Raw genomic sequence first — 25,509 nt, forward strand, 5'->3', positions numbered from 1 at the left:
CGTTAGACAATATGATAAATTTTTATTACGTCCGGTCCATCAAAATGTATGTCATGTGAAAAGGCATTGAGTTATGTTTAAAAACAACAACATATCAACGCATTTTATATTACCTACTAGCATTCCCAACACATTAAATCCGCATTGCTTTACATACACAACGAGCGCAATCATAAAATCCATACCCGACAAGCATTCTCTTGCGTTCTCTTGCGATCACATGCGTCGAAGCAGCTCCATCGCATATCCGCACTCATCGCAACTCATCTACTATGTGTGGTTCATGCGTTCTGCATATAGTTTCCACAGAGTGTGCTTCGACGCTCATCCGATCTCTTATCTCTTTGCATCGCACCTCAGCCACTATGTGCTCAACGTATCGGAGCATCGTCGTCATTCATCAGTGGTTGTTCGGCGGTGGTGATGAACATCGATTCCCATGCATTCAATTGGGAAACTTTTCGGATGCATTTCTTGAGTTTCGATTGATCCCAGTCTATGGTATGGTTGAGTTCCATAGAATGCACTGCAACACTCGATTCATGGACTTTTCCGTTGTCTGTGGCAGTTTTATGCTCTCGTAAGCGGGTTTTGAGTTTCCGGCGGGTTTGTCCAATATATACTGCGGGACAATCTTTGCAGGGAATTTCATAAATTCCCGACATTTCCTCCGCTGGAACTTTGTCCTTCAAGGCGCAGAGAAGATTCTTCAATGTTTGACTACTCTTGTAGACTGCTTGAAGTCCATGTTGTTGGAGAACGTTTTGAATGGAATTTGTTAATTTCGGGTAGAAAGGTATACTGATTCGTTTTTTCTGGTCTCGGTCAGGTTGTAGTGTGGTGGAGTTTTGGCGATGTCTTTTCCGTTCATGTTTTCTGAGTATCTTGTCTACAAATTTTTTGTCATATCCATTCAATACCGCGGCTTCATGAATCTTCTTTCTTTCCGTAATGAATTCTTCCTTTTCCATCGGTATATTAACCGACCGAAACCGGTCGACGAAAAGGTAAATGTTTATTTCCTTTTATGTTTTGTAAGAACGATAAGTGTTTTGTCCGTGTCGCGTCGCGTCATCAAAATAGGCCAAAAATTTCCTTCTGAACTGCAAACTGCCTTTAAATTTATTTCACAAGAAATTTTTATCGGAATTCCTATATTTTTACATGAATTTAGTTTCAAACTTAATTTAAAAATCTCTCGTTTTCAAACTCATGACTGAAATGCCTAGAGGTAAATTATGAAGATTTTTAGGGATCCAATAGGAAATATTCATATGAATTACTTCAAAGTGCTAACAACCTTGCTAGCACTTTTGAGCAAGACTGAGTACTGTGTGTGTCCAAATAACATTAATGTCCGAAATATTGTCGCTACATAACACTTTCGAGTTTCCAAAGACACATGAAATTTTGTATTGAAAACTAAACAGTAATCAAAATTGCAATAAATACAAATTGTGTTATTTTTAAGCAGGGACCAACATTTTCTGAAGAACCCCTTTCCATATCTACAGCAGATTTGAAACCAACACAACCAAGCAACACGCATGGTCGATCTAGCCAGCCGAGCCTAGCCCCATCAGCGTCTATCCTATCGTGTAAACGTAAACAAACTCATCAGCTCGCGGTCATTCATCAGTGTCAGTGTCGGTCGACACCGCCGCCAGCGACAACGACGACGTCACATGCTTTCGCTGTTTATCTTATCAATTCGCCTCAGTATTTCACCCGAACTTGTAGGTAGGTAGTTCGGTCGTGTGCTATCGCCGGTCAATTTTCGGAATATCATCATCCCGTCTCTTCAGAGCTGAATCAGTCCAAGCGAGAGCCGCTTAGAAGTTGGTGCGTATTTTTTACTTTATTTGGTTGAGAAAAATCCAAACAAGGAAACCGAAATGGCTACAAGTGATGCTCCTGTACTGCAATCGTGCATCCCGCTTCCCATTGAGGAGGACCGTCTGCTGGATATCGTCGAGAAGGCCAAGGATTGGGCCATCATGCATGGTGCCGCTATGCGTTCGAAAGCAAACTTCAGTCCGGATGCCCTTCAGGTGAGTTTTTCAATATGTGCATACCTATATCTAGCTAGGATGTTAATTTTGATGTTTAGCGTTGGATTGGTTGTTTGGCTGTTATATAACTTAAAATCATTGTCATGCTGAGCCGGCAAGCTGTAGGCTGATGCAATGCAATGTCACGCACTGATATTGTATTTCGTTTCCGGACGCCTAATCTTAAAAAAGGTACATCGGGGCGATTTCAGAGCTGCAAACACTACATAGAATTTTGATAATATTTTCCAGTATTCCTAATGTTTCAGGATCTGGGTTTGACAAATTGTAATTTTTAAGGTAACATATTCTTGGTACTCAGACAAAAGGACGAAGTACGCCAAGCCAAATTTGCTATCTGATCAACGTGTTCTACTTGGGGTGTTTTGTATTTATGGGAACAAATTGACTTGCATTCGGACGAGAACATGCAACGTCGCCATGAAACTTGATATTACTTTGGGACAACCTAATATTGCCAAAAAGCCGCAGAAGTAAACTTGGGTTCTTTAAAGGGTCCAAGCATCAAAACCCTAATAATTATTCTTGTTCGAGACTAACTTAACACGGTACAAGTGTCCTGGTAGCGTTTCCAAAGTGTCTTTACTCAACGCAACGTTTGGAGTATTAACCGGCAAATCAGGATCGACATCACTGCTCAAATATGCATAGTCGATGTAAGCGCCACTGTAGTTTTCAACACACATTTGCAATTTTGACAATGAATAAAGATTAAATTCAAGATTTTTTCCTCGTTGACATCTAAGTGACGGTTGAATCTTGCACTCTACTTAATAAAACTGGTCAGAAATATGCACATGCGTTATATATTAGCTTTTGCATGTTGACATTGGCAATGGTGGTTACGTCAACTATGCGAACATGGCCAGATCAGTAATTCTGATTACGACATACTGGCGGAATAAATTAAGAAACAGGAGCAAATCTACGCTACAGATTTGGCAGTTCACACTATTCCACTTCATTGGGGGCCATCCATAAAGTACGTCACGCTTAGGCGCGTAAGCAGGGGGGCTGCAGCAACAGAAACAATTTGTGGCCCAAGTGCAGCCGCTGCCGACGAGTTTTCCCCACAATAGCCGAAGGTGCTAGCGTCGAACTGGGATCTGAGAACTGGGTGGAAGAGCTCCACGAACTCGTTGACAAGAAACACAATGTGCACAGCTACATCAAGGAGCTGGTGTTGAATATCTGAGGAGAGACGGGCTCTCGGATCAGCCGCTAAGGAGTGGACCAACGTGATGTAAGGAGCTGGAATGATCGAAAGCGAATCGACACGAAAAGCAGCGCTGACTATCACCTTCTAATCGATGATATTCGGCTACGTATTGCTCGGATCCAGCAGCAGGAGCAAAGACTCGAACTACGATCCAATACATGACGACTAGAAGATTCAGAGATCTTTCGTTGACGGACTTGGAGCTCGAGCAGCGATTATTATGAAAGGTGTTAGCGTAGAAGAGCAGTGGACGGTCATCAAGAATGCCTTTATAGAAACCAGCGAGAATAACTTGGGTGAGCTGCGCACTTATGTAACCTGGTGGAAGATTGTGGAGCACAGAGTAGCAGAGGCCGAGATAGAGCAGGTCGAAACCAGAGTAGCATAATACGAGTCTCGTCAACGGTATTCGGATCTTGGAAAGGAAGGCAAACACTGCTGCAAACGGGACAGGAGAGCGTGGGTGGATACCCTGGGTGATCAAGGGGAGAAAGCCTCCAAAACTCTTACATCTGCCTCCTCTACTATACCTCCCAACGTCTTAGAGCAGCAAGAATAGATCCGAGGATGACAGTGAAAAACGCTACCAGAGAGTTACTCACCAACCCATTTGACTAGCTAAAATGTTTGTTTGAGCACTTCGAATCACTTCTTCAAGTTTCGATGTCTATCATTACTGTGCATTGTTCTGTGTATAAGTTCTGTGCTACATACATACATACATTTATTTGTTCAACATCATTAAGACAAGACATAATCAACAATAGTACGCCACAATACTCGGTTTGTGGCTGCCGCTCTCCATCCTCGGTCGCGCCCAATGCTCGCCAAGTCACGCTCCACCTGGTCCGCCCATCGTGCTCTCTGCGCTCCACGCCTTCTTGTGCCAACCGGATCCGTTGCAAGCACCAGCTTTGCAGGGTTGTTGTCCGGCATTCTTGCAACATGCCCTGCCCAACGTATCCTTCCGGCTTTGGCCACCTTCTGGATGCTGGGTTCGCCGTAAAGTGCAGCGAGCTCGTGGTTCATCCTTCTCCGCCACACACCGTTCTCCTGCACACCGCCGAAGATCGTTCTTAGCACGCGTCGCTCGAAAACTCCGAGTGCTTGCAGGTCCTCCTCGAGAATGGTCCATGTCTCGTGCCCGTAGAGAATCACCGGTCTTATTAGCGTTTTGTACATGGTGCATTTGGTGCGTGGGTGAATCTTTTTAGACCGCAGTTTCTTCTGGAGCCCGTAGTAGGCCCGACTTCCGCTGATGATGCGCCTCCGAATTTCTCGGCTCACGTTGTTGTCAGCCGTCAGTAAGGATCCGAGGTAGACGAATTCCTCCACCACCTGGAAAGTATCCCCGTCTATCGTAACATTACTACCCAGACGGATCCGGTCGTTTTCGGTTCCGCCTACCAGCATGTACTTTGTTTTTGAGGCATTCACCACCAATCCGACCTTTGCTGCTTCGCGTTTCAGGCGGGTGTACAGTTCTGCCACCGTTCCAAATGTCGTCCGCAAAGCACACAAATTGACCGGATTTTGTGAAAATCGTTCCCCGGCTGTTGAGCCCGGCTCGTCGCATCACACCTTCCAGCGCTATGTTGAAGAGTAGACATGAGAGTCCGTCACCTTGTCGCAGTCCCCGGCGAGATACGAATGAACTGGATAGTTCACCCGAAACTCTTGCGCAGTTTTGCACACCGTCCATCGTTGCTTTAATCAGTCTAGTCAGCTTCCCAGGAAAGCCGTTTTCGTCCATGATTCTCCATAGCTCTGCGCGTTCGATACTATCGTATGCCGCTTTGAAGTCGATGAACAGGTGGTGCGTTGGGACCTGGTATTCACGGCATTTCTGGAGGATTTGCCGTACGGTAAAGATCTGGTCCGTTGTCGACCGGCCGTCGATGAAGCCGGCTTGATAACTTCCCACGAACTCATTTGTTTTAGGTGACAGACGACGGAAGATGATCTGGGATAGCACTTTGTAGGCAGCATTCAAAATAGTGATCGCCCTGAAGTTCTCACATTCCAAATGGTCGCCTTTCTTGTGAATTGGGCAGATTACCCCTTCTTTCCACTCCTCCGGTAGCTGTTCGGTTTCCCAGATCCTGACTATCAGCCGATGCAGACAGGTGGCCAACTTTTCTGGGCTCATCTTGATGAGTTCAGCTGCGATACCATCCTTACCAGCTGCTTTGTTGGTTTTGAGCTGGTGAATGGCATCCTTAACTTCCCTCAGCGTGGGAGTTGGTTCATTTCCGTCATCCGCTGCACTGGCGACGTCGTTTCTTCCGTTGCCGTGGGCTCCCGTGCCTACGTTCTCCACGCCGTTCCGGTGCTGATCGAAGTGCTGCTTCCACCTTTCGATCACCTCACGTCCGTCCGTCAAGAGGCCTCCGTCTTTATCCCTGCATATTTCGGCTCGCGGCACGAAGCCGTTGCGGGATGCGTTGAGCTTCTGATAGAACTTCCGTGTTTCTTGGGAACGGCACAGCAGTGCCATTTCTTCACACTCCGCTTCTTCCAGGCGGCGCTTTTTCTCCCGAAAGAGGCGGGTCTGCTGTTTCCGCTTCTGTTTGTAACGTTCCACGTTCTGTCGAGTCCCTTGCTGCAGCATTATCGCCCTCGCTGCGTTCTTCTCCTCCAAAACCGTTCTGCACTCTTCGTCGAACCATTAGTTCCGTCGATTCCGTTCCACGTACCCGATGGTGCTCTCGGCTGCGTCGTTGATGGCTGCTTTCACTGTACTCCAGCAGTCCTCTAGAGGGGCCTCATCGAGCTCGCCCTCGTCTGGCAACGCGGCTTCGAGATTCTGCGCGTATGCTGAGGCGACATCCGGTTGCTTCAGTCGCTCTAGGTTGTACCGTGGCGGTCGCCGGTACCGTACATTGTTGATGACGGTGAGTTTTGGGCGCAGTTTGACCATCACCAGATAGTGGTCGGAGTCGATGTTGGCGCCACGATAGGTCCTGACGTCGATAATGTCGGAGAAGTGCCGTCCGTCAATCAGAACGTGGTCGATTTGAGATTCCGTCTGCTGTGGTGATCTCCAGGTGTAGCGATAAGGGAGGCTGTGTTGGAAAAAGGTGCTACGTATGGCCATATTTTTGGAGGCGGCGAAATCAATGAGTCGTAGGCCGTTTTCGTTCGTTTGCTGGTGGGCGCTGAACTTACCAATCGTCGGTCTGAATTCCTCCTCCTGGCCTACCTGAGCGTTCAAATCTCCTATGATGATCTTGACGTCGTGGCTTGGGCAGCGATCGTACTCGCGTTCGAGCTGCGCGTAAAATGCGGCCTTGTCATCATCAGTGCTTCCGGAGTGTGGGCTGTGCACGTTTATTATGCTGAAGTTGAAGAATCAGCCCTTGATCCTCAACCTGCACATTCTTTCGTCGATCGGCCACCAACCGATCACGCGCCTCTGCATATCACCCATCACGATGAAAGCTGTTCCCAGCTCGCGTGTGTTGCCGCAGCTCTGGTAGATGGTATGATTACCTCTAAACGTTCGCACCATGGATCCTGTCCAACACACCTCCTGCAGCGCTACGATGCCGAACCCGCGGTCCTTCAGTAGATCGGCGAGTATGCGGGTGCTCCCAATGAAGTTGAGAGATCGGCAGTTCCACGTACCGAGTTTCCAATCGCAAGTCCTTTTTGTTCGCTGGGGTCGTTGCCGTTGGTCTCGGTTCGTATTATTCTGTAGCTGATTTTCCGTTACAATGGTTTTTTACGGCTGGCTCGTAGGGCCTGACACCAACCCCCTACTTTCCGGAGGACCATAGTGCACAGTTGAGCTTAGAGTCCTTCCCTGGCACTCGGACGTAGATCAGCCGCCCCTAACATGGGGATCAGACGCTGTTGTGAGCCGCTCCTCCTGGAGAACAGACGCTCAGGTTTGCCGAAGCAAACCCCCCCTTCCCTGTCAGCCTACGACCAAAGTTCCCACCGGGGTTGGTTACCCGATCTTCCCTAAGGTTGCTCATAGTTTCCGGCCGGTACCGCGTGGAGGTAGGGATAGGAGTTGCTGGGCAGAAGCTAGTGGATCACAATGGGATCTGAATTGCGCAGCATACCCAGCAAGTTCTGTGCTAAGATATGCTGAATTGGATACAGGAGAAAATAGACCGGAAGATTACGTCACGTTCTGTAATGCACAGTAAGCTCAACGATCTAGCCTAGCTGAGTACTACTCTGCGGCGAGTCTAACCATCAACGTCAGCAAGACCAAATCGTTGGATTTGATTCCTAACTGTGCTGTTGTGCGCAAGCGAAACGTGGTTCAAGTCAGTAGAGATCACACAGAAGCTGCGGGTTTTCATCAACCGATGTCTGTGCTTTATACTTCGGGCCTGGTGGCCTCCAAAGTAAGATTTTTTTGTCAAATAACCTAGAAGAGGTTCTTAGAACCATAATAAAACCAAAATAAAAGGTATTAGGTTTTACGACGGTTTTGAAAACCGTTGCAAGACTAATTGGTCGTCAAAATGTTACTTGGTCTCACACCTGGATCTCGAAGACTACGGCGACGCCTTCAGAAACCAATGTGAACGAGATCGTATATGAGGGTGGGTCAGCCACATGTTAGGAAAGGATGAAGACGAAATCAGCAAGCAAGCACTAGATTTGAATCCAGTAGCAGTATGCAGTGGAGGCAGAGGCAGTGACTCGTGGCAACGAAGCCTTAACAAAGAAATTGAGGAAGCCGATTGGAATCTGACCTAGATCAAATTCAAAGCTAAACCTAGCAGCTGCCAAGGATGGAGATCTTTCTGATTGGCCCCAATGTCCCCCAAGGGTGCTCAGTAGGCCGTCCCTATGTTTGCAAAAGTTGGAAATGTTAAAAGTTCAATATTGCAAAACGATCGTTTTAGCTAAAAAACCATCCTGCCAAAATTTTAAGTCCGTATCTCATGGCTAAGTGGTTCCCCACGAGGCCTAAAGTTCTCAAAAATTGTATGGGGTCAAAAAAATTATGAAATTTTTCCAACGAAAAAAATACCCTACTCTACTAGAGTCAGTGATTTTAGGGCCAAAAAGTGCGATATCTCTTTTCGTTTTTGAGTTATCGGACACAATATGGCAGGTTTCCTCAGACATTTCAAAAAATGGTAAAAATGTTCATTTTTAGATAGCATTTTGTCAATAACTCAGAAACAAAAAGATATAATCGCAATTCTGAGCACATTGTTGGGCCTTGACGGCCATAAAATCACCGATTCTAGTAGAATACGATATTTTTTTCGTCGAATAAAATTCATGATTTTTTTTACCCCATACAATTGTTGTGAATTTTAGGCCTCGTTGGGGACTACTTAGCCTTGAGATACGGACTTCAAATTTTGGCATGATGGTTTTTTAGCTAAAACGATCGTTTTGCAATATTGAACTTTTAACATTTCCAACTTTTGCAAAAATAGGGACGGCCTAGTGCTCAGGCTTCATGAGTGATTGAGTGAGTGAATTGGCATCGATGAAAAACGCTCTTGCTGCTACAACGATGCAACAGCAAACATCTTGAACAGGCTGATCTCCGCGACAAAGAGACACAGATCTTCGCAAGGAGATCAAAGGCCAGAAGGCTCCAAGAGGGAGACTGTACGAGCAGAACGGGTCGGTGATGGACGGCAACTTTAAGACCCAGTACTGGTCGATTGTACAAAGAAAAGAAAAGGTTGTACAGAAGAACAGACTCAAATATATTGAGAGAAGCATCAAGAAGAAAGGTGAAGTGTTTGTAATGAAGACCAGTGAAGGGCTACCTTGAGGATCTATGCACTATAATAGCTACACCGTAATTGAAAGATTTCGACGCTGACGTACAAAAAGTCAGGCACACTCTGCATTAACAACAGATTTTCGAGCTGAAACGGATTCACAGAACAAGCGCTCTTCGTATAAAGAGCATACAGAGAGGGTCGTGGAGGACACGGTGAAGGTCAGAGCTATGCCACAGGAAAAGGTTCACAAATTCCACAGGATAAAACCTGCCGGAAACACTATCTAGATTGAACTTAGTGTTATAGTCTAAGAAGGACCCACAAGCACCTATCGAAGACAGGGGGTTAGTCATCTACGTTACGTCCTGTAGCTCTGCATCAGCGAGGGGCATGAATTGGAAAGTCTGCGAATGCTATACGCAGAGGAAAGAAGCTTTCAATAAGGAATCGTTCAAAGGGGGGAGGAAATTGTGTGTGAAACCCCCCATTACAGACGCTCCATACACTAGGCGCCCCTCTGCCTTTCGCCGAAATTGGGGACCCCCCCCCCCCTTGGCGCCACTTCTGTGCACGGGCCTGGTGAGAGCAACAGCTAAACCCGAGTCCGGACGATCTGATTTCAGTTCTGATTCAAGCTTACGATGCAACTATGGCGATGAAGTCGACTGGCGGAATGGAAGGATTGCCAAACAACATCGTAAATGTGAACTAGCTAGAAGGGAGAAGCAAAAAGCCAACACTGATGAAGAAAGGAATGTATGCAGATTAGGAAGACTACACAGCTAGTCACGTTCGGTAATTTTTACCAGAATTTTGAACTATGAGCTTATCACAGCAGCGAAAAGCTTTCAAGTCAACGAAGCGTCAGGACTAGATTGTATCTCCGATTTGAAACTTAAAACAACAATCTTGTAACGACTTTTCGAACCCTCTAAGCAGAATACCTTCTTCGAACAATCCGTTTTGTACCTTTTAACTCCGCCCTATGTAACGACCCAGAAAAACCCGGATGTGTTTCGAACCACATTGCAGAAATGTATCTACGACGGAAATTTCCTCGATCGATGGAAGCAGCAGAAATTGATACTGCTGCTGAAGTCGGGTAAGCCACCGTGAGATCCATCGGTTCATTGGCATACTTGTATGCAAGACACGGCTGGAAAACTTCTGGAGAAGATAAGCTATAACAGACTCGAAGGGTGAAAACGGGCTACCGAGGATGCCGTTCGGTTTCCGAAAAAGCAGATCCACAAACCAAGTAACATTTTTCAATCAAATAGACTAGAAAAGTTTATAAATTAATTTATACTATGGTTCTGAAAACCTCTATAAGACTAACTGGCTTTAAAATTGTTGTTTGGTAATTTACGCCATATTGTTAGTTGTTTAAGCAGTCATGAAGCAAAAGAGAAGTGGGCATCGCTAATGTGCGTTCATCAATCTAGTCGTGAAAAATGTATTCAACAGCGACAGCTGCGAGACAATAGCTGTATCCCTTCACAGGATAAAAGTTCTCGGGTATCTCTGCAGAATCCTGAGGAATTATTTTCAAAAACATGTATCGGTGTACGGAAAGCGATAGGGACCGAAAAGTGTAGGCATAACAGCAGATAAATATCCTTGGCACGGTGTTGTGAAACGCATTTTACGATGAGTTGCTGCAGGTTTACCAAGAGTTAAGTTTATCTGGAGTTTACCACGAGAGTATCTTAAATTTACTTCAAGTTCAAATTTGAAGACGGCAATTAAATACAATCTAATCGCTTAATTGACATAAGAAATTTAAAAATATTTCATAATTGTGAAATCTTAAATAGGGAAGTGGAACCATCTCGGCAGGGGTCCTATTTTGGGAACTTTTCTGCTATAACTCAGCCAATTCTGAACCAATTGGCACAATTTTTAAAACGCGATGAGATACCTATAGTATCTAGCCGTGTGCAAAATTTCAAGTCAATTGGTTCAAAATTGACTGAGTTATAGCGAAGAGTGCCCAAAGTACCGGCCGCTGCCCAAGTGGTTCGCTACCCTATGTCTTAAAACCTTTGTTTATTCTTGTCCCGATGTACCTTATGGCGTTAGATAAAATCAACATTCTCCATCACGATGACCAGCTCTTTTACTGTGAATGATGACCATATGTCTATTCTTATCTCTTTTTAGTTTGCTCCCTTTATCTTGACACCGAGTTCATTCCCGAGGAAGGAGTTTGAAAAAGCGGTTGAACTGCAGGTAACGCTGAATGAGCTGATGCACTGCGTTGCCCATGATGATGAATTCTTGAAGGAAACGCTGCAGAACACGATTCAGGTTGATGCTTTCACTGGTTCGTTATTTAAAATTTATGAAACCGTGTTGAAAGAAGGCATCGCTCAGGTATGTGTGGTTTGATTTATCATCCCTCCAAAAGCACAACTTCATCTCCCAACATGATAACCCTCCTAACAAAACTGCATACCCTACAAAGTACAATACATCCAATCCAATAAAGACAGACAGAATCACAAACAAACCCCAAACCGAACTGACCCAACTGACAAACGCAAAATCAAAATTCCCACTCCGTGTTGCCGATTTAGCCGATTTCGCTGGGCCTCTTACGATCCGATTTGATGCTGGAAACAAGGTGCGAGAACTCATGCAAGGTCAGGTGCGCCCGGGCCAAGCCCTACTGCTGCTGGAAGCAGGTGGAAATAAATTCTATCGCCTCGGGCTTTGGCCATCTAGGACCAGCGAGCAAAGCCATCCAAAGGTTTTTACCGGGCCTTCTCTTATCATCTTTATTTTCTCTAGACCACGAATTCCCCCCTCTTAGCCTTCCCTCTCCCTTTGTTCCGTTTAGTATGTATGGCCACCTGGAAATGTATTGTTCTAGAACTATGGCTTCCCATAACCCCAAGAATTAGATTACTCTAGATTCTAAGCCATAATAATTTCATAATCACCAACGTTTCACCCATCCTAACGAGGTATTCACCTAAATAGAAGCATACATCAGCCATCACTCATAATCCCCTCATAATAACGTCGTCACGTAAAAATTTCCAGATGGCATTTAATTTCATCCTGAATGCTCCATACTCACCACAGGTCACAATTGGTCATTTAATTTGAACGTAACAAAATAATAAATGTTTGTGAAATTGACTCTCAAGCTGTATTATTGTTTGCAGTACAAATTTCCTAGAAATATCTCTCTAATAGCCTGTAGCTTTTTATTATTTTGTTCGTTGTCTAAATTGATAGTTGCATGAGAAGTAAATAAATCGTATTCTAGCTGTTATAAGATTAATCAAAAGGGATCCGGTGTAAACTTGTAAAGAAGTTGGAGGATGAACATCTTTAAAGCTGAATGAGTTGAAACACCTTAATAAATGCACTTGTTTTAACGGGGTACGCGGCATGATATATAGAGACGTTTGGCATAAATACGATAGGAGTAAATCCAATAAGCATAATGGAGGACATCTATAATATCTGTTAGTTATAATAGAAATAGAGCAACTTTTTTGCCATTCTTTTCAAACGTCCGTTATTCCTAATATCCATGCATTACGTACTCTATGCTTTACGTACTTAGGTCAAGCATCCTTAGGTCTAACGTCTAATGGAGTATATTCGTTTTAACTCGAATACATATGTACTATATTAGACCGGCCCAAAGTTGTATGGAGTGAAAAAAAAGTTTTTAAAATTCACGGGGCACCCTCTAGAATCGTGCCTTTGGATGAGAAGAACAATCTGTGAAAAATTCAGCTCAATCGGTAGAAAACTGAGCTGGCGCAAATGAGTTGAAGGTTTGTATGGGATGTCCAGACCAAATATATGGGAAATTGGATGACCTCCAGTCTCTCATACAGCATGCCGGTTTGGCGAGTTCGATTTGACTCAGAATTGAAAGAATAGCAGTTGATACTCTAATGAACAACTTTGTAGAAGACCATATCATGATAAAACTTAATTTAGTTGCGGTTTTAGCCAACGAAACCAGGATTAGGACATTTTCCCCCGTTTACTCTCGGTTGTTACATGCAGCACGTGTTTGCCGTTCGAAACTTGCTCACTACATCATAGGCGGCTATGTTGTCCTTCATTTTCATTGCTCACGCATGTGGGTGAGTATCGAGACAATGTAGAATTACATAGCTGCCTATGATGTAGCGCGCAAGCTACGGCCGACCAACACATGCTGCATATAACATCCGAGAGTAAACGGGGGAAGATGTCCTCATCCTGGTTTATTTGGCTAAAACCGCAACTAAATTAAGTTTTATCATGATATGATCTTCTACAAAGTTGTTCATTAGGGTATCAACTGTTATTCTTTCAATTCTGAGTCAAATCGAACTCGCCAAACCAGCATGCTGTATGAGAGACTGGAGGTCATCCAATTTCCCATATATTTGGACTGAACATCCCATACAAACCTTCAACTCATTTGCGCCAGCTCAGTTTTAAACCGATTGAGCTGAATCTTTCACAGATTGTTCTTCTTATCCAAAGGCACGATTCTAGAGGGTGCCCCGTGGAATTTTTCGACATTTTTGTTTTTGGGCCGGTCTAGTACTATATGGATGAATTGCGTCCTTTTTTCGAAATCTGTTGGTTTTAGAAGGTTGCACCTCCTCCCATATCATAATGGAAACACCCCCAATAACCAAACAGGGTTAAGAAGTTCCAAATTGATCAGAAGTTCCAAATTACCGTAATCTAGGGAGAAGTTGATCACTTTACCTTTACTATTTTGAATAACATCAGATACACTGCATAGGACTCCAAACAATTATTTTTAAAACATGTACTGAGTGGACCTGTTTCAAGTTCCGTAAACGATTTTTTTACAAGAAACTGCTACATTTTGCAAAAAAATACTCAAATGGCTAAATTTGAAAACTTTACATCCGGGGTTAATTTGCTCAATCAATGATATAACATTCTGAGATTGGAAAATCATTGAACAAACTAAATTCGATGGTGCTGAATCTAAATAAGTTTTTAAAACTTTTACAACTGGCATGAGATTTCCCTTGGTAGCAATATCATAAATATCATATCAAGAATATCATAAATAAGAGCGAAATCAATGAAGGAGAAACTGGTGGCATTCCCTCATATTTTCAGTAGGATTTTGTACCATTTGGGCAGGTGTACCTATTTTGGGCACTTGCCACTATAACTTCAAACCGATTGATTTGAATTTTTGTATAGAGTTAGGCACGTACGGTATCTAACTCTGTACAAAAATTCAAGTCAATCGGTTCAAAATTGACTGAGTTATAGCAGCAAGTGCCCAAAATAGGTACACCTGCCCAAATGGTACAAGACCCTATTGGTTTTCGTTTTTGCATAAGCCAGTTTCTAAATTTCGAACCGAACTGAAATTTCGAAAAAAACGGTTTTTGTAAAAATTAAAAATATTTTCCACCAGTAAAAAAATCAGGAGATACCTTAGTCCTTCCTCTACATGTGTATGAGAGCCGATTTTGAAAATATTTTCCGGTTATTTAAGGCAAAACTGGAAGCATTTCATCATTTTTCTTCTGGATTTTGATTTTTTTTTTATTAAATATCGAAGCAATATTTTCAAAATCTATTTTCGTATACATGTCGAGTATGGACCAAGGAATCTTCTGTTTTTCTTTTGTGGAGAAAAATGTTTTCCATTTTTGAAAAAAAAACATTATTTTGTGAAAATTTGTTTAGAAATGGTTTCTGCATTCACCACGAAAAAAAATCGGGAGTTGCCTTGATCCATACTCTACATGTATAAGAAAACCTATTTAGAAAATATTGCTTAATTATTTGATAAAATATCAAAAACCAAAATATAAGGAAATGTATCAAGTTTTGCCTGAATAAAAAAAATCAAAAACAAAAAAAAAAGATAAAATGCAGTTTCGCTGAGTTTGAGTCTGAGTAGTCTGATTCAAGAGCCAAATGATAGCCAAAATCAAACATTTTGCGTGTTGCTGTAAGCATTCGATTATCACCACTTCAAGTATTCTTATAAGGAACTTTATAACCGAAAAGATTGACGAAGACCGCCAAGTAATCTGACGCTTGTCTATAAAGTTAATGCACAGAAATGATCGGACAACTATTTCGCGAGCTAAGTGCGTCCTCCTACGAAGTCACCACACTCTCCTGGGATCTCTACTATATAGTATCTTCGTTTGTTGTTCGTGCGGTATGCTTGTGACGTGACCAGCCCAACGCAATCTGGCATGTTTCATCAGCTGGGCAATACCTGTTTTTTTACATTGCCATTTCAAACCGATCAAAATTTCGTAAAAAATGGTGGGATTGTTTCTTATTGCAAAATATTGGACCCGTATTTTTGTCATTACGGTGACCATTTCCGTGTTAGAGTGGTCTAAATAAAAAATCGTCTATAGGATTCGACTGGATGACTGTTGATTTTTCCTACAGAATTTCGGCTTGCAGTATGATAAATTGCGTTGAATAACACAAGTTTACAAAATTAAACGAAAGTCGTGAACTTCTGTCAACGACCAACAATTTTTAACCACAATCTAGTGCTGATTTCGAAACCGTGCTTCAAAAAAGTTTAAGTAGAATAGTTTTTGAGTTTTAGCTCCATATCGAATTTTACAATTTAAAAAAATATAAAATCGATTAAAATTCAAATATCTTGCGTTTTGTTCAACCAATTTTAAATCTTTTTCCGTAAAATTAAAGCTGAATATAATACCTTTCGATTATCTGAATGCAGGTTTTGCGTCAGATTGATGACATTCAAGATATTGACAAGTTTAAGGGACAATATTCTTAAATTTTAGCAAAATTTCCAAAAATATATGAAGAAATGTATTTTTTCAATAAGAAAAAAACAAATTAAAAATGATTTATCAACGATAATTTGACATATCATATGTAAGCGAGTTACAGTAAATAATTCAGCTCAATCGGAGCATTGATTACGGAGAATAAGATGTACATATGAAGTGAGCGACTTTGCTTAAAAATAGAACAAAAATTTATTTCAAATCATCAACCTTGTATGGAAGGTCGAAAAAAAATTCTTTTCTACTGTAACTTTTTCCTTCGCGTTTTTGAACTTAGGGCATGATTCTATACCAAAAATGATCATCAGCTTACCAAGTTCAAAAATGCAATTGCATCCTCTTCAGGGCTCGATACGCTAATCAACAAGTTACACAATTTTGTACAAGTTTAAAACTGTCGGAAAAATAAAAAATCGTCTTTTTCAATTTATATTCAAAAAATGATTTTAAAAATACTTCGTAGGCCGATTTAAATTTCTTTATATCAATTGAATGGTATTGAGAAACATTTCTTAAGTAAAATATATTGATATATGAAAATATTATATTTTGAAAACTAATTTATGGAATTCAGTATCATAATTTTAATTTTATCCCAACTCATTTTGGTATCATAATGACCAACTTTTCCGCCCTGGTTCATTATGCAACTGTAATGAGTTCTATAACGAAAAATCTTCGTATTTATCCAACTCGGCAAGCCTCGTTGGATAAATGTACGACTCGTGCTAAAAAAAAACAACTTTTTGCAACTCGTTACATAAATAACTATTGTACACCTCAAGAGCCACACCCTTTATAATCTACAGGACAATGTTCCAAAGACAAACTACTAATTAATTAATTATCAAGTTCATCTGTGCTTTTTAACTATATTGGCTATATTGGAATGTCCTGGATCTGTATTCCTTTAAAAATAAACCTTCAGTGGTATTGTTTCGAGTGCATCCTTGCCGGAATTTCCCCAAAGATAGTTTTGTATAGTCACTAGCTGTCCCGGCAAACTTTGTCTTGCCATTTTTGTGATGGGTTGACAGATTTTGTGATCATTTATGCACCGCATTCTAGATTGGTTTCATTTCGATTGTATTGATTTTCTTCTCCGGTTACAAAAAATCAGTACTTTCTATTTTTTTTTATTTTTTTAGTTCATTTTCATAACTTTTTTTACATATAAACACAGACACCATGAATACGAATCAAACCATGCAAGAGTCATCCTGATCGGTTCAGCCGTTCGTGAGTTTTGTTGCCTCAAAGGGACTTCAAACTCATTTTTATATATATAGACTAGCTGTCCCGGCAAACTTTGTCTTGCCGTCTTGTGGTGGTTTGACAACTGTTGAGTTCAAAATAGCACCGCACTCTAGATTGGTTTCAATACGATCGTGTTGATTTGCTTCCCAGTTCATGAAAAATCAGTACTTTATCAATTTTCTTACTTTTTTTAGTCAATTTTCGTAACTTTTTCTACATATAAACACAGCCAACATAAATACGAATCAAACCGTGCAAGAGTGATGTTGATCGGTTCACCCGTTCCTGAGTTTTGTTGCCTCAAAGTCAATTGAAACTCATTTTTATATATATAGATAGTCATATACTGCATATACTCACCCCAGAGAATAACCCTAAATAAATGTCAATTGACGTATTCGCGGAAGGATGCTTCGAAGAATTCTTGAAGAGTTTCCTGGAGGTAATTGCGAAGAGCTCACGAATAATGGAATTTTTGAACTCACCTGCAGAAACTCCGAGACGAATCGATCAAAAAGATATGACTAGAGGTATTTAAGAAGGAATTCGTAGAGGAAATCCTGATGCATTGAATAAAACATTCCAGGAGGAATCCCTGGGAGAATGCCAAAAGAGCCTTCCCTGGGCGAATTCCTGGAGAAAAGTCTGTAAGTTCCCAGGAGGAATTATTGTAAAAATATCTGATGGAATCCCCGAGTAAACTCCAAAAGAAACTACGGAAAGAGAATTTCCCGAAGTAATCCCTGCACAAATTTCAGAAGAAGATCCCTGGTGAAATACAGTAAGGAATCCTCGGATAAGTCCTAAACCAATCGTTGGAGGAAACCCTTGGGGCATCTCAGGGGAATTTTTGAAGAAATCCCTTGACATTTTTTTTTTGGAAGAGTCCCTGAAAGACTTTCTAAAGGAACATCCTGAAGACATCCCGGAAAAAAACTCCTAGAAGAATCTCTGTGGGAGTTAAAAAATAAATCGCAAGACATTATCCTGAAAGAAGCCAAAAACGAATTCATGAAGGATTTCTTTCGCGGAAGCGGCAGGGGATATTCTTGAAAGAATTCGTGGATGGAATCCAGTGCGAATCCGTTGATGAACTTTTAAAGGATTTCTTCGAGAAAATTGTGTTAGAATTCCTGGATGAGTTCTTGAAGAATTTCCAGGCTCCTGTATGCATTCTTCTATAATTAGCTTGAATAATTGCAATACAAATAGCTGGAGAAATTTCTCTGCAAATCCTTAAAGTAATTCAAAAAAGTGTTCAGGTGTTCCTGGAGGCATCCCTGGAGAAACTCTTGAGCGATGATGGAAGGATTTTTGAAATTCCGGAATGCTTCCCTGAATAAATTTTTGAATACATCCCGAGAGGAATTTCTGAAAGAATCACTAGAAAGAATTTCTATAACAATCCCTGGAAGAATTCCCGGAAAAATCCCTGGAAGAGTTCCTGTAAAAATGCCTGGAGGAAGACATGGAGGAATTCTTGAACGAATTCTTGAGAAATGCCAGGAGGAATTCCTGTGGGAATTTTTGGAGGAATTCTTTGAGGAATTTATGAAGGAATTCCTGGAAAAACCCTTGGAGGAGTTCCGGGAGGAATTCCTGGAGGAATCCCTTGAGAAATATTTGGACAAATTTTTGGAGCAATTCCTGGTTGAATCGCTGCAGGAATTCCTGGAGGAACCACATGAATACCTGGAGGAACTCCTAGGGAAATTTCTGGAGGAATCTTTAAAGGAATCCCTAGAGCAATATCTCGAGGATTTCTTGATTTTTCATTAAAGAATTCCTGGAGGAATTTCTGAAGAAATACCTGAATGAATTCCTGGGTCAACTGGGTAACTGGAGAAACCCCTGGGGAAATTCTGAGGGTATCCTTGAAGAAATCCCTGACACAATTCCTGGAAGAATCTCTGGCGGAATTTCTGAAAGAATGCCTGGCGAAATTATTAGAGGAATGCCTGAAAGGAAATCCCCGAAGAAATATCTGGACAAATCCCTAGAGCAATTCCTAGCAGAATCCATGCAAAAATTCCTGTGGGAACCACTGGAAGAATCCTTGGAAGGAACTCCTAGAGAAATTCCTGGAGAAACTCCAGGAGAAATGTCTGGAGAGATTCATGGGAAAATTCATGAAGAAATGCCTGAAAGAATGCTAGGAGAATTTCGTGGAGGAATTCTTAGAGGAACCCTTGGAGGGATCGCTAGAGGAATCCATGGAGGGATTCTCGGAGGAATCCCTGGAGAAGAAATTCTTGGATTAATTACTGGAGGAATCGCTGGAGAAGTTCCTGAATGAATCTTTAGAGGAATTCCTGAAACAATTTTTGAAGCCATCCATGGAGGATATCCTGGTGGAATTCCTGAAGGATTTGCTATAGGGATTACTGAAGGAATCCAATGAGGATTTTCTTAAGGAACACCCGGATGAAGTACTAAAGAAATCGCAGAAGGAGTTCCTAATATTCTAAAGGGATGCCTGGAAGAATTCCTAGACGAATGCTTGAAGGAATACTTGGTGGAATTTTTGGAGGAATTTCTGATGGAATTCCTGGAGAAATCTCAGCAGAAATCCTTGGAGTCCCTAGAGAAATCCAAAGAGGATTTCCTAGAGTAATTCCTGGAGGAATATCTGATGGGATGCCTGGAGGAATGCGTGGAAGAATTCCTGGAGGAGGCCCTGGAGCAATTTCTGGAAGAATCTCTGGAAAAAAATCCTGGAGACATGCCTGTAGGAATTTCTGGAGGAGTCTCGAGAAGAATTCCTAGGAGAACCCTTGGAGAAATTCCTGCAGGAATCCTTGTAGGAGTTCTTGGAGGAATACCTTAAGAAATCTCTAGAAGAACCCCTGGAGGCTTGTTTAGAAGAATTTCTAGAGGAATTCCTAGATGAATCCTTGCAAGAATCTCTGGAGAAAGTTTTAGATTTCTCAACGGAATACCTGCAAAAATTCCTGGAGGAATCCTAGGAGGTATCCCAGGAGGATTTTCCGAAGATATCCCAGTAGGAAGTACTGAAGAAAACGCAGAAGGAATTTTTAGAAAATCCTGAAGGGTGCGTGGGGAACTCCTAGAGGAATCCATGCAGCAGTTCTTGAAGGAATCCCTGAAGGAATTCCTGAAGAAACCCCAGAACGAAACTCGGTAGCAATCTCAACAGTAGTTTCTGTACAAAATTATGAAGGAATTTATGGATTCATTTTTGAATCATCTCTGATAAAATCTTCTGAAAGAATTCCTGTAAGAAATTTCTTCTGAAACACTCTGAATAACTCTAGATGGAATTATCGGAACAAACTCTCGTGGAATTCTGGAAGGAAAATATGGAGAAATCCCTGAAAAAAAAAATCTATGAAGGAATACCTGCGGAAATACCTGCAGAAATATCTAAAAGGATATATGGGAAAATTTTTTTGGGAATCCCTGAAAAAAAAATCTGGAAGAAATCCTTGAAAAAGCACTGGAACAATCACTGGAGGAACCTCTAAAGATATTCCAGAAGCAAATTCCGGAGGAATGTGAGTCCATGATGAAGCCACTGCAGGAAACTATGGGAAAATTCCTGGAGGTATTCTTCAATGCATCCTTGCAGAAGTATCTCTAAAAATGTCTAAAAAGAAAAACGTGTGAAGAACTCCTGAAGCATTTCTTGGATCAAGCCCTGGAGTCCTGAAGTCCTGAAAAATACCTGGAAAAATTCAGACGATGTCCCTGGCGGAGAAATCCCAGATTTTTTGTTCTAATTTAGAATGACATTTGTTTGAATTTAATACTATAGAAAATTCATTAATTTTAAGTTACTACACTCTGTTGCAGCACATAGTGGCAGAAAGTCCTTCTCTTTCCCTACCGGAACCGGTTCCGACATATCCCCGAAATTTTGTTTTCCATGAACAAAAATCACAAAATTTAGCTTGTTTTTTGGTAAAATTCTATGATAAGATTGAAAGGGCGCTTTTAGAGAAATACTTGAAGAAATTTCTTGTGGTTTTCGGGAAAAATAAAGCTTGATAATTATGGATAAAACCCTAAATTATATACTTATTTATACTTTATTTCATTTTTCGGGAATACTGAATTATTGATAATTTTTTTTTATTCTTCAACTACTTAACCTAATTTACAGCTCTTTTGTCCACTAGGGCACTGCATGAGTGATTCCAATTAGCGGCTGCACTTACACTTTGTACAGCGCCTAAATGTATTCTATTCAAATTCCACTAATTCTGATTCGAACTGATAGCCTTTGCGCTGCTGTCACTTTTCTACCCTGTCCATGGTAGAATGATGAGCACGATGTTGCTGTGTGGCTTTTTGTTCCATTTCCAGTCCGATTGGGGGTTCATTATGAGTTGCCGTTAGCCGATATCCAAGTTTCCGGGTCCGTTAGAGCATATGCTCAGAAGAGGGTCGGGTTTCAGCCGCTTTCGGGGGGAAGAGCAACTGACGAAAAATTGCAAGTGCCGGGGCTGGGTTCGAACCCACACTCAGTGAAAAAAACTAGCGAAATTCATCGAAATACCTTATGAAAATTTGCTATAACTAATTCTTATGGATAACATAAGAATACCTTATGAAAATTGATAGTGCTTGCTATGACAAATTCCATAAGATAGACTTATGAAAAGAACAAAAAAATCTTAAAATGATGCAGACTGGATTCGATCCATGAACGTCGTGATCACCGAGCCCGTGTTTTATCCACATGGCTACCGACGCTTGAGAATTCCATGTTGCTAATCATGAATAAAAGCCAAGCTGTGAGACGATTTTACGCCATAGAGTGACTTTATGAAATTCATCCGAATCATTATGAATTATTTAAAGGCCGTTTCATAAGTTGGGCCTTATGGAAATCTTAAGGTTATTTGGCTGAGTGCATGACCATCCACTTATGAACTGAACGTGTAGCCACTACGCTACGGGCCCCGGCAATTGATAATCTTGTGTTGGTTAAAATAAAAAAAAAAAAAAATAATCAAGGCTCCCTATGGGGATATTTACTCGTCATCCATATCGCACCATTTTTCCGGACTCATCCGCGACCCAGTTGCCGTTATTGACCGAGTACCCGGTATGGGACTGGTCGTCCCGCCTACCTTCAGCCTCCCTACTTTAACGGACTTGTTAGTGTCTGCCACCGGTAGATGCACCAAGGCCGCCTTTGTCCCTGCAGGGCCTTTCCGTAGCCGAACGGCTGTCGCCTGATAAGATCGGTCCCGTGGGAAGCTCCAAGGTATGGAAGTCCACATTGGTGCGCTTAGGGAAGAATCCTAGGATCCAACATTATGGCCATTGGCCAACAGCAATAGGGATGCTGCAGCGAAGATCGTTAGTATCAGACCGATATCAATGATCGGGGTGATGTATTATACAAAAATGTCCTCTTTGTAGACCTGAGCGTTGGCGTCCCCGATAACAATTACATTTACATTTATATACGTTGAGTTAAATATTTCCTAAGCAAATCATAAGACCTGCCCTAACGCCAGAAAAATCCCACAAAAACTCCCACAAAATATTGATAAGCATGAGTGTGACGTAGTAGTTGTAGATGCCATTTCGAATTAGTTAATTGGGAACCGATACCTCGTGTATTTGCATGCTTACTGGAATTTATTTGTATGAAATTTGACTCACCTCATGCTTCCCACGTGTAGAAATCGAAACATACAAAACTCGCCTTCCCATTAGCTTTCAGATCGGATTTGAAGGGACCCGGGAAAAACTCGAGCAAAGTGGCTTCATTACACCTTTTCTTCTGTACCGCCGGCGCCATCCTCATGGGACCGTCCATGATCTATTTCTTCCCCTTCCCCTAGCTACAGATTTTTGGAACGCTGAACTTCTACTGCAAACAAAACATCCTTTCCCTCAATTCCAGCCGCTCTCGCTCGGTTTACTCCGGTCCGACTATCTGGCAAATTTTCTCGAATCGAACGCTATTAAACAGGTGGAAGTCAACACAATCGCGTCCAGCTTTGGCGGTATCTCGACTTTTATGACACCGATGCATAGGTATAACAGTTTTCCTCAATACTTTCTAAACTACCTCTAATATTGGCTTATCGTTAAATCAACTAGCTGTTCATGTGTATGATACTACCGTTGGTAACAGGGAGTTTTTTTTTAATTATTTATATTTTGTTTTAACATGGTTGTTGTAAAATGATGTTCAGGAGTTTATCTTATGCTAGGCTGCTTACAGCTACTTATAAGATTCGATTTTTTTTAGTTTTATCGGTTTTACCCTAATCAAGCACCTTGAAAAAATATATAAATTGCACATGTCTGCACCAAACTAATCTGATGAGAACTCAATTTCATGAACATTTATTCCTAATGGGGTGTATGAATCCTACCACTGCTTAAACTATCTGTTTTGCAAATTTACATAGCAATTGGTTGTTACTGATTGGAGCATCAAAATTTCGATGGCTTTCCAAAAAACTATAGGTTTTTTACTTTTTTTGCATGCTGCTATCTTTTACAGTTGATAATCTAGAACTGTTTGCCAATAGTAATGATTTCTCGATTCTGTTTTTTTCTGCACTTTATTTAAAATTGTATCTTTTTTGCAACTAGCTACATCCTAAAGGAATTGGGTTATGCTGATAGACTGGTTGATGTAAGTAGCTTATTCTTATTCTTATTATCATCAAGCAATCCGAACTAGGTACTGATATTTTACTTCCCCACTCATCAAAGCTTCCCGAAAACCATGCTCTCTCGGGTTTGTGTGACGGTATGGTAGAAGCATGGAAGATCCAGAACAATCCTTCGGCCGCAATCATGTTCGTAATAGAGGACATAACCTACAACATTTGCGATCAACGGTTCCACGAATTCTACATCCGGGAAACGTACCCGCACATTGCGGTCATTCGCCGCACCTTGACCCAAATCTTCGAACAGGGAAAACTGGGACCTAATGGTGAGCTCCTGATCGGAGACCTACCGGTTACCGTTATCTATTTCCGAGCTGGATACGAGCCGGGTCACTATCATGGACCGAACGAATGGGCTGCTCGGTTGCTGATGGAACGATCCATGGCCATCAAGTGCCCTTCGATCCACTACCATCTGGCGGGGACCAAAAAGGTTCAACAGGCCTTGGCCAAGCCGGAAATTTTGAAGCGATTCATTGCAGACTCTGCGAAAATTGACAGCATCAAGGATATCTTCACCGGGTTGTACTCTTTGGACAAGGGGGACGAAGGCGAACAGGCGGTGAAGTTGGCGCTTTCCAACCCGGAGCGATATGTGCTGAAGCCCCAGCGTGAGGGAGGCGGCAACAATGTATACGGATCGGACATCCCCGGGGCATTGGAAAAGATGAACGAAGATGAACGTTCGGCTTGGATTTTGATGGAGCGCATCTTTCCTCCGCTATCACGTGGTTACATGGTTCGTCCGGAAGGAAAAATGCCTCCAGGGATCGTAGACCTAGTGTCGGAGCTGGGAATCTTCGGTGCAATTATTGGGTAAGTCTTTTTTGATGAGCCGAGTTAGTAAAAGTACTTATGTTTGGATTTCTTTTTATAGAACGAAGGACAAAATCTTGTACAACAAGCAAGTTGGACACATGCTGCGTACGAAATTGTCCAGTGCGAACGAAGGGGGAGTCGCTGCCGGTTTGGGTGCCTTGGATAGTCCGTACTTGATAGATTAGGGGTTCAATAAATAGCCTAAACTGCCATCACTTCTTGTGACACTATTCCAGTAAGGTAGGGTAGATTTTTTTAAGGTTGTCGGGATAATGTTCTTTTAAGGCGGATATTGGGCACGATTCTTAAAACAAAATGAATGCATCAAGAAGGTGAAATATGCCCTACATTATATTGCTGTGACAGCATGTAACAAATGTATTGATTCTGTGTGTTCACAAAGCCGTTATGTGCAATATGTGGTGCAATATCGTTTAAATTAGAAGTCACACTTGCAATCCATTGCATAAGCTTGTCATTTTTAATGTTTTGAGGGAATCCCTACCAGTTGGGTCCGACACGTTTGGCATTTATCAAACGTCATTGTACCAAACCATCGTCCTCGGTTCGCTTTTAACTTACATGTAACACAAAGCTAATGCGAAACAGTTTCTCAATTCAGTGGTATAAAGCATCATTCCTAGCCTTTTACTTCTAACGACTTGGATTAATCATGCAAACTTTCAGAGTATTTTTTCCAGTTTTTAACAGGCTTTGAATCTGTAAGCACAACATTTATTTAATAAGAATCGGCAAGCTTCACCCATCGAATGAACGTTATTCCGACAGATTAAAAAAAAAACTACTCTACCTGCATACATTTCAATGTTGAGCATTTTTGTATTATGGGAACACTTTGCTTCAGAGCACTATTTTTATATACAGAGCGTTTATTTGAATGTACGCGTTTCTCATTTTATAGACCACAAAAGAAATTCCTTTGGTGAAGGGGTTATG

General features: G+C 41.7%; 1 protein-coding gene across 3 annotated transcripts; it reads left to right on the forward strand.

Moving 5' to 3' along the window:
- The first annotated feature begins 1,603 nt into the window (after positions 1-1,603).
- Positions 1,604-25,302, forward strand: LOC109422989 (glutathione synthetase). 3 transcript variants are annotated; one of them, XM_019697888.3, is made up of 7 exons: positions 1,604-1,740; positions 1,806-2,051; positions 11,169-11,381; positions 11,585-11,757; positions 23,651-23,693; positions 23,774-24,549; positions 24,611-25,302. In XM_019697888.3, exons 2-7 carry the CDS (start codon positions 1,896-1,898, stop codon positions 24,735-24,737), a joined length of 1,488 nt encoding a protein of 495 aa, XP_019553433.3. In that variant the 5' UTR covers positions 1,604-1,740; positions 1,806-1,895; the 3' UTR covers positions 24,738-25,302. The 3 variants fall into 3 exon arrangements, with proteins under 3 accessions (XP_019553433.3, XP_062701358.1, XP_019553434.3); XM_062845374.1 differs by having other exon boundaries at positions 1,658-2,051; XM_019697889.3 differs by lacking the exon at positions 11,585-11,757 and adding an exon at positions 22,950-23,083 and having other exon boundaries at positions 1,662-2,051.
- The last annotated feature ends 207 nt before the right edge of the window (positions 25,303-25,509 follow it).

Source organism: Aedes albopictus, chromosome 1 (assembly GCF_035046485.1).
Source record: "Aedes albopictus strain Foshan chromosome 1, AalbF5, whole genome shotgun sequence".
Lineage (NCBI taxonomy): Eukaryota > Metazoa > Arthropoda > Insecta > Diptera > Culicidae > Aedes > Aedes albopictus.

Bases quoted from the DNA above. Each gene is read 5' to 3' on its own strand.
- LOC109422989 (XM_019697888.3), top strand. From the start codon at position 1,896: ATGGCTACAAGTGATGCTCCTGTACTGCAATCGTGCATCCCGCTTCCC. The intron at 23,694-23,773 runs GTAAGTAGCTTA...CACTCATCAAAG, and splicing joins ATGCTGATAGACTGGTTGAT to CTTCCCGAAAACCATGCTCT. The intron at 24,550-24,610 runs GTAAGTCTTTTT...TTCTTTTTATAG, and splicing joins ATCTTCGGTGCAATTATTGG to AACGAAGGACAAAATCTTGT.